Source organism: Theropithecus gelada, chromosome 1 (genome assembly GCF_003255815.1).
Source record: "Theropithecus gelada isolate Dixy chromosome 1, Tgel_1.0, whole genome shotgun sequence".
NCBI lineage: Eukaryota > Metazoa > Chordata > Mammalia > Primates > Cercopithecidae > Theropithecus > Theropithecus gelada.
Genome location: NC_037668.1, coordinates 162304423 through 162319319, shown reverse-complemented (window position 1 = coordinate 162319319; position 14897 = coordinate 162304423). Strand labels below are relative to the sequence as shown.

The following is a 14897-nucleotide window of genomic DNA, read 5'->3' as shown; positions in this document are numbered from 1 at the left end:
ACAATAAATGTGATTAAATATTATTATGGCCATTACTAGAACAGGAGGCATTTATCTAGGTTACACAATGGAAACTGAGAGAAACAGGATTGGGGAATTGAGTATGAGGCCAAAGGAGAATGTGTGAGGGGTAGACTTGCCTCCGCCCTTTCTCCCTTGTGTAACTGGGTTATGGTTGGAAAAGTGAGACCCTACCGTCCAGACCCTTGCTTTGTGGCGGTTTGGGCATTATTGTTACACGGGGAGAAGGTGTGCGATTTACGTCTTCGGCTTCCCGGGGCCCTTTTCACTCTCTCATTAGCCCCTCCGGGCCTGCGAGGTCAGCTGGTCCCTTTTGGGGCACACACTGCAAGACAGCACTGTCTTCAGGTCATAGTCTGGTCTGCCTCAGAAGTTAGTTGGGTGTTTTTTGCACCTTCTCACGTTCGCAGGTCCCTCTTCCTCAATATGCTTGGTGGTGAAGGTAAGGGGACAACGGCAATGCCTTTCAACCCGGGACCGCTTCGGCCATGGCGATCCCACACCGGCTGCCTGGAGTTAAACCTGCCCGGCAAGGAAGCTTCGGGGAGGAGGGAGACAGCGCCGGCTGGGCGTGCGAAGGCAAGCAGGTGACTGGCTCCCTCCCTCCCGGATATGGGCCCTCGGCCTCTCACCCCCCAGCCACCCACCCACGTCCCTCAATCCCCACGAGCAGCTGGCTGGGACCTGAAAGCGCCACCAAACGCCCTCACAAGTCTGCTTTCTTCGCTGGGCAACAGCGGGCGCGCAGCAGCCTCCGCCCGCTCTGGCGAATCCCCACCTTGGCAACAAGCTGCTGATTGGCTGGCTCGGGGGTGGCGCGGACCAATCCAAGCCCTGCCTGACGCCGCGGTGTTTGGCCGAAAAGTATTAAGACAAAAAAAAAAAAAAGAAAAGAAAGAAAGAAAAAAAGAAAGGTGGGGCCGGGCGCTAGGTGGCTTCCCAGCGCAGTTGCTCCCCCGGCGGCGGTAGAGAATGGGGCCTTTCAGAGAAGGGGGAGGCGGGGAAGAGGCGAGGCGTGGCGACCGCTGGGCTTGGGCCTTCTCGCCACCTGCTGCCGGAGCTCAGGTCCCTAAAACCTCGAAGGCGTACCCGCTTCTCAGGTCCTCCTCGCAGCTTGAGCGACTGCAGGGCCCCGCCCGGCGCTTCTTGAGCAATCTGGAAGTTCGGGGGTGAACCTCTGGCCCTTTCCCGTCCTCCCTCCAGAGTCCCTCAGGCTTTGGGCATTGATTTCCCCAAGTTCGGGCTCAGGCCCTCTTCATTTTCTTCTCGTGCCTCTGCGTGCTCGCGCCCTCCTGTGGGCCCAGTTACTTGATCTCTGTCTGCCATCGCCAATCGGCCATCCTCTAAAACCAGATTAACCACCCCCTCCATTGTACTGTGGCCACAGGCGCCAGCCTCAGCCTCTAAGACAGCATGCAGTTCCCCAGCACGTACATTGTAAACTTCGTTTAACGAATCTTGAATGATGTTGTTCCCTTGCCCCAGGACGCAGAAGCACACACACCCCTACAAACTCAAAGAATTCGGCACAGTAGCAGCGAGATTTAGACTCAAGAGACAGGTGACCATGAATCGACCCTAGCCTCTGCCACTTTCTGGCTGTGTTAGTTTGAGCAGTTACTTAACCTCTCCGAGTCTCAGTTTTCTCCTATGAAAAATACTAATGATAATAATGGCACTATCTCCTAGCATTATTGTGACAAAATGTCTGGCACATAATTGCCTAATAAATGCTGATATTATTTTAGGTATTAATAACAAATGAATGAGCATTTCTTTCTCATATTTTACCTCAGCTCACCATTCTTGATTTAGGTGCTGGGGATAGCACTAGATCCTAAGGACATTTAAAGTCCTATTAGTAAAGTAATTTGAGACTCAGAATACAACGTGGTATGGTTTCAAGGCCCTGGGATGGGTCCTGCGTTTAGCTCCTAGATTTTTGCTAAGGGAGAAATCTCTTGGCAAGACTGAATTTCCATTTTCTTCAAGGTCTTTTCTTCAAATTTCCACCTCTCAAAAATTTTTAGAACAGCAGCACGCAAGGACTTACAACTCCCTTTTTTAATAGGATTTAACTTTCTCCTTTTGTTAGGTAGAGCATTCCATAAATGTTCTCTCCATATATGCACATTAACACTAAGATGGGCTTGTATGTTTTCCCCAAATCTCTTTCCTGAAGTATTTTCTTGTCACCTGGAGACTCACCCCTTCTGCATTCTCTTGCCTGCCAGAAACATACCACATGCTGATACATACATTATCTTCAGTGAACATGGAGACTGGCTGTTCAGTGCTTACAGACCCCTGGCTGCTGTCCAGTTCTATCACCTGCTGGGCTTGGTTGATGTTTCACATTGTTAAGAACAAAAGCAGTGATGCGTCTGGGGCATTTCAGTGACGCCTGACGGCGGGGTCAGGGAGGAGGGTAAGGAACACAGAGAGACGCGATATGGTTCAATGGGGAGCCAGTAAGACTGGGGTTCCGTCTTGAGTCTGGGCCTTTAGGGAGACAAGTCAATTAAGCTTGCTGGGTCCCAGTTACCCTGTCTGTAAAGTAGGGTGTCTCATACCTGTCTCCTTCCTGCATAGATGTGTCAGGGAAAGAAATGTCATAGAAGTGAAAGCACTTTATATTTTCTGGGTTAAAAAAAAAAGGTGTGGCGTGGCGCCGGGCGCGGTGGCTCACGCCTGTAATCCCAGCACTCTGGGAGGCTGAGGTGGGCAGATCACGAGGTCAGGAGATCGAGACCATCCTGGCTAACATGGTGAAACCCCGTTTCTACTAAAAATACAAAAAATTAGCTGGGCGTGGTGGAGGGCACCGGTAGTCCCAGCTACTTGGGAGGCTGAGGCAGGAGAATGGCGTGAACCCAGGAGGCGGAGCTTGCAGCGAGCAGGTATTGTGCCACTGCGCTCCAGCCTGGGTGACAGAGTGAGACTCCATCTCAAAAACATAAAAAAAAAAAAAAAAAAAATATGTGTGTAGTAGGGGTGGGTGTGTAATGGGCTGTTAAATCCATTTCATGCCACTCTTTTCATTGGTCCCCAAATAATATGATTCCACAGGTGTCATTAAAAACTTATGAATGCAGCTCTGTGTTAACTGTTGGGGAGTATTAGCAGGAATCATATGATATGATCCCTACCTTTAAAGAATTTACAGTCTAACCAGGTTGCTTAACTAACACATGAAACATTGATGTGTGGCACTACTGTGGTTTCTAACAATGGTTCCTCAACCTATTCAGTTCTGTCCTGCAATGAAAGGATCATCTGGCGATGTGACAGTAGAGCCAATCAGCGGATGTACCTCACCCCAACCAGCACAAGTGCTGGCCCCTTACCTCTCCCTTTCTGTCGTTTCAGTGTTACAAACCATCCTTGCTGCTGCCTTCAGTGTTCACGAGCCATGGCCTGATGCGTTGAGTCCTAGGCTTGGGATGATAGTGCATTCACTCGGCCTGCTCTCCTCCTCACCCTTGATGCTGCCCTTCACCTGCAGTCACGCAGTGCCTGTTCCTGATGCTTTCCCGCCTGCACCTGCCACTGCTGCTTTTCACAAATGCCAATGCAGCCATTGTAGCTGCAGCTGCTACTCTGGGGTGGACCCTGGATGGGACTTTGGGGGTGCTGTTGTCCCTGCCTCTCCCACCCTGGGATAAAAGGGCCATCTCTCTTCCCCCTTCTACAAGAGGAAGAAGAGTGCTAGTGTAGCCCTCTAATCTCGGCATTTGCTCCTTAGGCCAGGTCACCAAGAAAAGATGCAAGGTAGCCAGGTTCAGTGGCACATGCCTTTAATCCCAGAACTTTGGGAGGCTAAAGTGAGAAGATTGCTTGAGCCCTAGGAGTTCGAGACCAGCTTGGGCAACATAGGGAAAACTTGTCTGTACAAAAAAATTTTTAAACTAGCTGGGCTGCAGTGAGCCGTGATTGTGCTACTGCACTCCAGCCTGGGCAAGAGAGTGAGACCTTGTATCAAAAACAAAACAAAACAAAACAAAACAAGAAAACGGTGCAAGAAGCTCATCTTTTCCCACAGCACACCTCCTTGGTGGAGGGTGTTAGACTGGGTCGGCAAAAGGACCAGTTCTGTTGCTGCATGCTCAGCAGGCAGCTCCCAGCTCCGGATTCCCAGTGCTGGGCCAGCAGACTCTGCTCCTTTCCTTTTTTTTCTCTTGAGACAGAGTCTCACTCTGTCGCCCAGGCTGGAGTGTAGTGGCATGATCTTGGCTCACTGCAACCTTCGCCTCCGAGATTCAAGCGATTCTCCTGTCTCAGCCTCCTGAGTAGCTGGGACTACAGGCATACTCCACTACACCTGGCTAATTTTTGTATTTTTAGCAGAGACGGGGTTTCAACATGTTGGACAGGCTGGTCTCGAACTCCTGACCTCATGATCTGCCCGCCTCAGCCTCCCACAGTGCTGGGATTACAGCATGAGCCACAGTGCCCGGCCCATTGTAGGTTTTTAAATGTTTCATAATTAACAAAGTAAGGAAAGATACAGACTCAAGGATAAATGTGAGCTGGGCACAGTGGCTCACAACTGTAATCCCAACATCTTGGGAGGTCAAGATGGGAGGATGGTTTGAGGCCAGGAGTTCGAGACCAGCCTGGTCAGCATGGCAGGACCCCATCTCTATTAGAAAAGAAAAGAAAAGAAAAAAAATAAATGTGAGTTGTCACCTGTATACACCAACCCTTTTCTTTTTCTCTGTTGTTTAGTTTGGTGAATAGACGATGCCTTCCTTGGGCTGTTTTTGCTGTTGTCAGGGTATCATACACCAAGGTCTGGGTCTCAGGTACCTGGGCCTTAGTGCTTGGCTGGTATTCCATTCCCAAGGCCCTGGAAACATCTGTCTGACATCCTAGATGAAGCTCTTTTGTCTGCCTTATGGAAGTCCCTGTTAGATGGTACAGTGTGTTGAATCGTGTTCCCCCAGGATCCATATCCACCCAGAACCTTACAATATGACTTATTTGGAAACAAGGTCTTTGCAGTTTTAATTAATTAAGGGTCAAGTTGAGATCATAAGATAAATATGTACAAATATTATGTGTCTGTAATAATTAAAAATAAAAATAATTTAAAAGATGAGATCCTAATGAATTAGGGTGGGCCTGAAATTTGATGAGTGGTGTCTTCTTTTTTTTTTTTGAGATGGAGTTTCACTCTTGTTGCCCAGGCTGGAGTACAATGGCACAATCTCAGCTCACTGCTACTTCCACCTCCTGGGTTCAAGCGGTTCTCCTGCCTCAGCCTCCCGAGTAACTGGGATTACAGGCACCTGACACGACAGCTGGCTAATTTTGCATTTTTAGTGGAGATGGGGTTTCACCATGTTGGCCAGGCTGGTCTCGAACTCCTGACCTCAGGTGATCTGCCTGGCTGGGCCTCCCAAAGTGCTGGGATTACAGGTGTGAGCCACCGTGTCTGGCTATGACTGGTGTATCTATAAGAAGCAGAAGACATAGAGAGACAGGGAGAAGGTGGCCATGTGAGGACGCAGGCAGGTGAAGACAAGCCAAGGCACATCAGGAGCCACCGGAAGCTGAACGAGGCAAGGAAGGAGTCCTAGAGCCTTTGGAAGAAGCATGGCTCTGCAAACCCTTGACTTGGGACTTCTGGCCTCTGGAACTATGAGAAAATAAATACATCTTAAAAATTGTTTTAAGCCACTTAGTTTGTGGGTACTTAGTTATGGCAGCCCTAGGGAACAAATAGACATGGGTAATGTGGATCTGAAGCCAGATTCAAAGCAGTGTTAGCTTTCACCAGGATGAAATGTTTCTGGATTAAGAAGAAGGAGGTGTTTGTATGTGGCAGTCCTAATTTATATAAGGACATTCTATACCCCTGTTGGTGTCTCTCTTACCCAGTTCCACAGAGTTGTCTTGGTGGCTGGTATATGGATGAATGCAAGACCAGGCATGGTGGTTCACATCTGTAATCCCAGCACTTCAAATGGCTAAGGCAGGAAGATGGCTTGAGCCCAAGAGCTTAAGACCAGCCCGGGCAACATAGCAAGACCCTGTCTCTACAAAAATTAAAAACCAAATTAGCCGGTCATGGTGGTGGGCACTCGTGGTCCTAGCTACTTGGGAGGCTGAGGTGGAAGGATTGCTGAGTCTGGAAGTCAAAGCTGCAGTGAGCCGTGATTGCACCACTGCACTCTAGACTGGGTAACAGAGCGATAATCTGTATCAAGGGGAAAAAAAAGAAAAAAAGATGAATACACCTCACAGACCCCTTCTACAGATTTCTTGAAAGGAAAATCTATTTTTTGGCTCTTTGGCATCTGAGCCCTTTATTTATTTTGAGAAGTTCCCCACTATGTGAGACAGAGCCTGACTCCTGTTATTAAATATGAGATTGCCAGATACTCACCTCCCAGTCTCACTTGCTGGTAGGGCACTAGCACCTGACTTGGTTCTGCCAATTTGACTTGGAATTGAAAGTTAATGACATGATAAAGCAAAGGCCCTGTGGAACCCACTCTGGTGAGGGTAGGGCAGTGATGGCAGTGGTCTCCAGACTCCATAGGCAGAAACAGCAGCGGTTCTCATAAATGGAGCTCCCATGTCTGTGCCGGCGTGGGGTGGGGGGTCTTTATGGGCATGAACTTGGGTCCTTGGGTGTTGTTTCTGGTTGCATGCCCTCAAGGTTGGTCTAGAGCCCTCCCAGAACTACCTGATAGGCCATCCCCCTTTAAACGAACAAACAAATGAATTCTCGTTCTGTTTAAATCAGCTAACTTCAGTTTCTGTTGTTTGCAAACTAAGAACTGGGACTGACACAACTCCGCCTCTAGTTGGTGGTCTGGCCCCAAATGGTCCTTGATGATTATGTCTTGGACTTCTAGGACATGAATGTTTAAAAATATTCTGTTTTGGCTGGGCGCGATGAGGCGCGATGGCTCACGCCTGTAATCCCAGCACTTTAGGGGGCCAAGGCGGGCAGATCATGAGGTCAGGAGATCGAGACCATCCTGGCTAACAAGGTGAAACTCCGTCTTTACTAAAAACACTAAAACAAAAAATTAGCTGGACATGGTGTTGGGCGCCTGTAGTCCCAGCTACGCGGGAGGCTAAGTCAGGAGAATGGTGTGAACCCGGGAGTAGGAGCTTGCAGTGATCTGAGATTGCGCCACTGCACTCCAGCCTGGGCGACAGAACATGACTCTATCTCAAAAAAAAAAAAAAAAAAAGATTTTATGGTTCTATGAAAACATAGGTATTTATTAAAATGTGTCATAATTTTTGGCTCAGAAAACACGATAAGTGAGGCCAATGAGAAATGCTTTTCATAATTTTAAGGTGCCTATGGGCTGAGAGTCCCCTTAGGGGAGGACGGGCCAGGAAACAGCACCTGACACTTGCACTGGGCCAAAGCCATCAGGACTATCCTGGGTCCACTCCCCTGCTGCCATAAGGACATCCCCTCTGCTCCTGGATTACCCTTGCTACAGGGCTTGGAACTGCTTATGCCCTTGACACCTTGACTGTGTATATACCTTGACTGAATATATCTGTTTCTTCTTTGGGACTTGAGTTTTCTGGCTCCTTCCTTGGAATAGCTTTCCCCACACCATCTTGTGCAAACTGCCATTGTTGGTCTTGGTATCTGACTCAGATCTACCTCTGGGACTGCCAGCTAAGCCTGGCACCAATGGCATGCTTCTGTTGTTGTCCCTGCCTGCCTCCAGAGTCCTATTTTGCCAAGACTCATGGCTCTGATGAACACCTGTGGAGAAAATGTGGGGATTATTGGGGTAGAATACAAGGACAAAGCTGCTGATTCTCTGTTTCTGGTGGGTTGTAAGAAGGTTCAAGACTGACCCCTCTGATTTCCAATGTTCTTGCTTATGTAGGTAGGTCTTCTTATTGCCTCTTGGAACTCTGACCCATTTCCTGTTTTTATTTCTTAAACTGGGTCAAATGTAATTTTGTTCTTTCTACCGTACGTGTAGCTCACAATCTGGACACATAAATGGAAACAGCTCATTTATCTTTAGTGTTTGCAGTTTCCGTTGGAGCCCGTCATGGTTGGGCAGGGTCTGCTTGGTCCTTTTGGCCATTCCAGTCTTTCTGGACTCATTTCCTCCTTCATCTGCTCTCTGGACCACACGGTCCAGGCAAGGATTAGGTCCAATTTATTGTGCCATTTCTTCTAGCAGCACATATGGGCATGGCCTAGTTTCCAGAAAAGTTTCCTGCTCTGGAAACTTGGGCTGCCACAAGATTGAGCAATGTGTTTGCTCCGTCTGGGCACAACTTGGTAGCCTAGGTACCCAGAGGCTCAGCTGGCAACAGGAGTCATGTCTACTGGCTCCCATCTGTCTGTCTGAGGCAGAATAATTTCTGGGAGAGTTTGAGGTCTACACAGGATACTGAGTCTCCTGATGATATATGTCAACTGTGGACCCTGCATCTGAGTGCTTAGTGGAATAAATGGCTGAGCTAGCAAACAAAGCTAACAAACAAAGAAGTGCCTTGCAGGTCCCCAGTGAGAGGGAGCTTGGGGCTGTTCTGCAGCGTTCCTGGCTACCCCGCCCCTCATCATTCCCCACCCTTGGAAAAAAAAAATGAACATTTTGTCCCTATGTCTTAATTGGTACTTATAGCAAACTACCTCATGGGTTCTTGAATGAACTAGGTGTTTTTTTAAGTGGTTAACGCAAAACGAATGTTCTTTATTATTATTTCTATCAAATGCCATGGCAAGGACCTTGAGAACTTTACATTCATCTTTCATATACTAAATGCAGCAACTACCGACACATTATCTAGCTTAAGGTTTGCATTCAGTAAAAATTTGTTGAGTGATTGAGCTATGTTCATTGAGAGAAAAGACGATGATTTGCCTATTTTTCTTGCCTTCCCTCTACGATCCATGTTTCTGCCTGTCTTTCCTTGGCTTGACTTAGAGAGAAATGAGAAGCCCTATCTTTGTTTTTCATACATCTAACAGAAATGTAGCATTCCCTTCAATTATGAAAGTAACAAACCATAGTATTATTAGCAGTACCTGAGGCTTTGTCACCAGCTGAAATCACAATTTTTTTTTTTTTTTTTTGAGATGGTGTCTTGCTGTTGCCCAGACTGGAGTACAGTGGCTCTATCTTGGCTCACTGCAGACTCCACCTCCTGGGTTCAAGCAATTCTCCTGCCTCAGCCTCCTGAGTGGCTGGGACTACAGGCATGCGCCACCATGCCCAGCTAATTTTTGTATTTTTAGTGGAGACGGGGTTTTACTATGTTGGCCAGGCTGGTCTTGAACTCCTGACCTCAAGTGATCCATGCTTCTGAGCCTCCCAAAGTGTTGGAATTACAGGTGTGAGCCAGCGCGCCCGGCCCACAGATTTTTTTTTTTTTTTTTTTTTTTTTGAGAAGGAGTCTCACTCTGTTGCTCAGGCTGGAGTATAATGGAGTGACCTCGGCTCACTGCAAGCTCCGCCTCCCGGGTTCACGCCATTCTCCTGACTCAGCCTCCCGAGTACCTGGGACTACAGGCGCCCGCCACCACGCCCGGCTAATGTTTTTTTTTTTTAGTAGAGACGGGTTTCACTGTGTTAGCCAGGATGGTCTCGATCTCCTGACCTCGTGATCCGCCCGCCTAGGCCTCCCAAAATACTGGGATTACAGGAGTGAGCCACCGTGCCTGGCCAAGATATTTTTATATCACATTACAGTTGTTAAAATAGTTTGATATGCCATTTACATTCATCAATACTTTGAAATGACTATAATTAATTATACCTGTTGCTAGATCTTGTTATTTATCGAATTAATAAAGAAACGTATATATTATTGTATCAAAAATGTATATGTTTTATATTTTGGTAACTGTATTTCAATGTAATTGGTTTCCTTTGTAATCCTTTACAAAGGCTTTGTAAGCCTAGGCATGTGGTCTAGGCGGGAGGATCGCTTACATCGGGGAGTTGGAGACCAGCTTGGGCAACATGATGAAACCCCATCTCTACAAAAAAGTCAAAAGTTAGGCGTGGTGGTGCATGCCTGCAGTTCCAGCTACTTGGGAGACTGAAGCAGGAAGACTGTTTGAACCCAGGAGGTGGAGGTTGCAGTGATCTGAGATCGTGTCGCTGCCCTCCAGCCTGGGCGAGAGCGACATGCTGGTTTTTTTTTGTTTTTTGTTTTTTGTTTTTTTTTAAAAGGCCAGGCGCGGTGGATCACGCCTGTAATTCCAGCACTTTAGGAGGCCGAGGCGGGCGGATCACGAAGTCAGGAGTTCGAGACCAGTCTGACCAACATTGTGAAATCCCATCTCTACTAAAAATATAAAACTTAGCCGGGCGTGATTGCGCGCGCCTGTAATCCCAGCTACTCAAGAGGCTGAGGCAGGAGAATCGATGGAACCCGGGAGGCGGAGGTTGCAGTGAGCCGAGATTGTGGCACTGCACTCCAGCCTGGGGGACACAGCCAGACTCCTCAAAAAAAAAGCAAGTTGGGAAAAAGTGGGCTGCAATTTAAAGGTTTCGGAAAAGGCTGGTGGTGCGAGGTGAGATGCTGCCCACTAGTGGGTACAAGGCAGAACTGTGAGCCTGCTTGTAGGGCAGGCCCTGGGACATGGGTTTTGAGGCGGTGGTAGTTAAGTTTCTTTGTACTTGTGTCTGAAATAAGAGAATAAAGGCAGTAAGTAGTTGACCCCTGCCTACTGCTTCAGCGTGATCAATTGAAATTCTCTCCCTTTCTCTCTGTGCTGCAGCCATTTTCGCTGTCTAGTGTCTCAGAAGCTTCCTTGTGCATTAGGGTGTGTATGCATGCTGCTATCTTTGCCTGGACCGGCCCTTCCATCTCTTTGTCTGGATTACTATGCTCTCCCTGTGTATCTCAGAGTATCTAGGCCAGCCTCCTTGATAATCCTCGTGCAGACCTATGCTCATCGTCACAGCCCTTTGTCAGTCTGTAACTGCATGATCCTCAGTGTGATTTTTGTTGCTGTTGTTCAAGGACTGTCACTGCACTGGACTACAAGCCCCCAAGGGCAGGGGCTGTTTGCTTTTGTTCTCTGCAGTATCGCCAGTTCCTGCTCAGTGGCACTCACTAAACATTTACTGATGAAAAGTGAATTTTGAATAGGAAATTCATAAAGGAACTGTGAATGCTAGCAGAATGGATTTGGGTCCATCTCCAAAAAAAGTAAGATGATCTTTCTCCATTTATGACAGCCAGTGACCCATAAGCCTCCCGCATACACCTAATAATTCAACAATACAGGGATCCTCAGGACAGCACAGTGGAAATAATATTGCAAAACTGACAGACTGGGGAGACAGACGGCAGGGGTCAGATCCTGGCCTTGATGTGTCCTTCCTGGGTGACCTCTGCATCTTTGTTTCCAGTTTCCTCCTCTGTAAAATAGTGAAAATAATAATATCCATGGTAGAGAATGGCGAAGAATACTAAATAAGTAAAGCCCTCAGCACATAATAAGACTGATCAAATGGCAGCCTAAAGAAAAAGAGTCAACTGAGCCTGAGGGACTGTCTATTCTTGCTACTCTGTTTCTTGCAAAGCACTGGGTTTAGAAACAAGGGAAGCCTTGCAGCAGGGCTGGCTCCCATTCCTCTTCCTGCTCTGTCTTGGTTGGGATGCTCATGGGAGCTGCTAAGAAGCAAAAACGGAGAGGCAGAGGATTCCTCCTTATAGTTGGATAATTCCTGCCCTATGTGCCATGTCTCTGTCTCCTCCACATGGCATCTTCCTCTACTGGAGATCCAAGGCAGAGGGGCCTCATCTGTTCTCCTTGAAGAGAGGACTGTGGTTAGAGCTATGACTTCTTTCTGGTAATTTCACACACTAGCATTCCTGCCTAACTCTCACGTCAGAGAATTATAGTCAAATTAGTTTACTTTGGCTTAAGATGGAGTTGTGACATTTGCAATATGCTTGGTACAGATTTTAGTGCCCAATAAATATCAGTTGTTATTTCCCTATCAGAAAATAGTGGATTGTTCCGAAGGCACAAGCCTAGTCTGCCCTCCTAACTTATGCGACATTTGCTAAGCACTTATCACAACATCGGGCACCTAAAGGCTTTCAAGATATAAACAGAGGATGAATGAGAAAACAAATAGAGGGTAAAGGCTTGTTTTCCTCTTCCAGGGCCAGTGGGCTTTGGCAGGTTTGGCTGCCCTCAGATCTGCACAGTTGCCACTAGAGGGCAGGAGCAGTTAAGACAACAGTATCCAGGACTAGCCAGATCTAGAATTACCGGCTTGGCAAGAGAGGATGGTGGAAAGGGTTGAAAAAAAAAAAAAACAAAAAAAAAAACCCAGTTATTCTGTATCTCTTGGGGACCATATGGAAGGGAATGTGTAGAGAGGATTGAAGTTAGACTTAAAGAAGAACTTCCAGAACACAGTTTGTTAAGTAGAGCTTTTATATAAGTGACTTTTTTTTTCTTTTTTTTTCCTCTTAGCTTCATCTGCCCGAACAGAATAGATGAGAAAGAGGGTTCATCAGTCCAAGGTCTATGTGACCTGCGACCTCACCAGGTCCTCCTAAAGTAACCCTCCTGCAGTCTACTTTAAATGACTCCACTCTTGCAGATGCAATCATAAAATAACTTTATTGGTCAGGTTAGCCACCACTCATGCTTTTCCTGTAAAAAGGATCCTTTATAAAGGCATGATGGTGTTCACATGCAGATGCTTTCTGAAGAGCCCGGGGGCAGGGGGCAGCCTTACCCCTCGCATCAGAGCTCCTTTGTTGAAATGAGCTGGTTTGGCTTTTGTGGATTCCAGGTCTGGAGCCAAGAACATAGTCCAAAGATCCCCTCTTCCTTTCTCAGGGAAGGTGATTCAAAGCACACACAGTATCAGGGATGTGATGGCATCTGGGCAGAGCCCAGACTTGGGCTAACTCTCCTCCACCAGTCCTTGCCCCTGACTGCCCAGATGGCTTCATCCCGACAGTGCCCAAAAGGGCAGGTGGGTTAAGCCCCAGGCAACATTACCTTTTGCAATGGGAAGAACTAAGTGCTCCCCAGCCAAACTCTAAAGCAAAAGCCATCTTCACTAATGGGGATATAGCTCAGAGATGTGAAAGCGGAGGGTTTTATGCCCAGCACAGGCAAGATTTGGCTGCTTGGCCTGGGCTTCATGGACCCCAGCCAGAGCTGGTACTCTTTACCTATGGCCTTAGGACAAACCAGGTAATACAGATTAACCACATCCTCCTTCTTTGGGCTAGCAAGTCCAGGGCTGCCTGGAGTCTGTCTCTACTATCAGGATATAGAATCTTCCTGCTTGGATAAAAGGAGAGGACAAACTATGTTTCTCATGCTTTAAAAACCACGTGGCCTCTACCTTTGTGGATAAAAACCCAGGTAGGGTGCTGTTTGGAATGCAGAAAGTGCTGGGCAAGAGTGGAACTCCTGGGGCTGCTTTCTTAACTCAGCCAATTTGAGGTGTGTTTGCCCCATTGCAGATGCTGATGATAAGCAAAGTCTGGCCTTTCCTCTTCTGGTCTTATCCACCTTCAAAGAGCTACCCAGCTGCCAAAATATAGCCCTATACATTGATCTAAGCCTGAGGTTGGCTGTCTCCTCCCACATCAGGTCATGAATATTATCATCATGCTGGTGACCTCCAATCTGGTGGCTTTCCAGGGCTGAGGTTAGGGAGGTATAGAAGTGACTCCTGGTGTCCTTTCACCCTCAGACAAAAGTGTGGGTTGTCTCCACAGGTTGCTGGGCAGATGCTCACATGCCTTGGGGTCTCTGACTCTGCTTAAGGCACAGAAGAGGCATCTGTGAGGAAAGTGGGGTGGGTGAAGTGAATTTCAGAAGAGGCAGCTGGGCAAGAGGTATATTTTGAGAAGCAACAAATGGGAGCCCAGAGTAACTGCATGACCAGCCCAGCACAGAGGGAGAACTGTCAAGCGCTGCTCACAGCCAGCCAGGAATTGTTAGAAAAGTATGGTTATATACTGTTGCCCATTCCACTTTTGAAGTTCCATGACCTCAGATCATTGGGAAGAACTTAAGAGTCGTGAAATTTATGGGGTCGGAACATCCAGGGATCCTTCCATCTACCATCACTTCTGTCCCTGGAAAAGAGTGAGCTTCTGCCTATGTCCTCAGCAGAAGGCTGCCTGTCCCTGATCCCCCCGCAACCCCACCTACAGGAAAGAAGACTACAGAGGGAGCCCGTGGACTTCCGTCCCATGGTCCATCCTGGACCTTCCAGCAAAAGCCAAACCAAACCATCAAGCCAAATGCCACGGGGGCTGTCTGTCTGCCCAGTACCCGATGCCAGGGCTGCTCAGATCTCGATGAGGCTGGCGAGGCGCAGGCAGAGGGGCGCGTCGGCAGGCATGGCGCTGCGCTTGATCTCGTTCCCGTCCAGGCGCAGCACCTGCAGCTTGGAGAAGTTCACGACGTCCACCACGGTGCAGAAGCTGCTGATGGAGAACTCTGTGGGGACAAGAGGAGCACAGGTCGGGGAGAGAAGCCCAGATTACGAACCCGAAGCCACCGTGAGATTTGCCTCTGTGAGATTTGCCTCTGTGAAGCAGTTCAGATAAAAGGAGTGGAACGTGCGGGAGGAGGGCCGATGTTTTCCAGGACTGGAGTCATACTGACTGACGCCACTAGGGGCAGAACTAGGGACAGAGTGAGGACTGTGCCTGCGTCTGCAGCTCACCTCCTAACCACCAACCTGAACTTTACTCTGCAAGCCCAGGAATGTTCTTAAGTGTCCTTCCCTCCGAGACCTTTTCTCTCTCTCTTTCTTTCTTTCTTTCTTTCTTTCTTTCTTTCTTTCTTTCTTTCTTTCTTTCTTTCTTTCTTTCTTTCTTTCTTTCTTTCTTTCTTTCTTTCTTTCTTTCTTTCTCTCTCTCTCTCT

At 47.8% G+C, this 14897-nt stretch overlaps 1 protein-coding gene across 2 annotated transcripts in view; it reads right to left on the bottom strand.

The window, feature by feature from the left end:
• Positions 1 to 12597: 12597 nt before the first annotated feature.
• The window catches only part of FMOD (fibromodulin), a 10981-nt gene continuing 8681 nt past the window's right edge, over positions 12598 to 14897 (bottom strand). For both annotated transcript variants that reach the window (XM_025383794.1, XM_025383788.1), the window contains one exon: positions 12598 to 14467. In XM_025383794.1, coding sequence (XP_025239579.1) covers positions 14316 to 14467 — 152 coding nt within the window. In that variant the 3' untranslated portion in view covers positions 12598 to 14315. The remainder of the gene's footprint in view (positions 14468 to 14897) is intronic.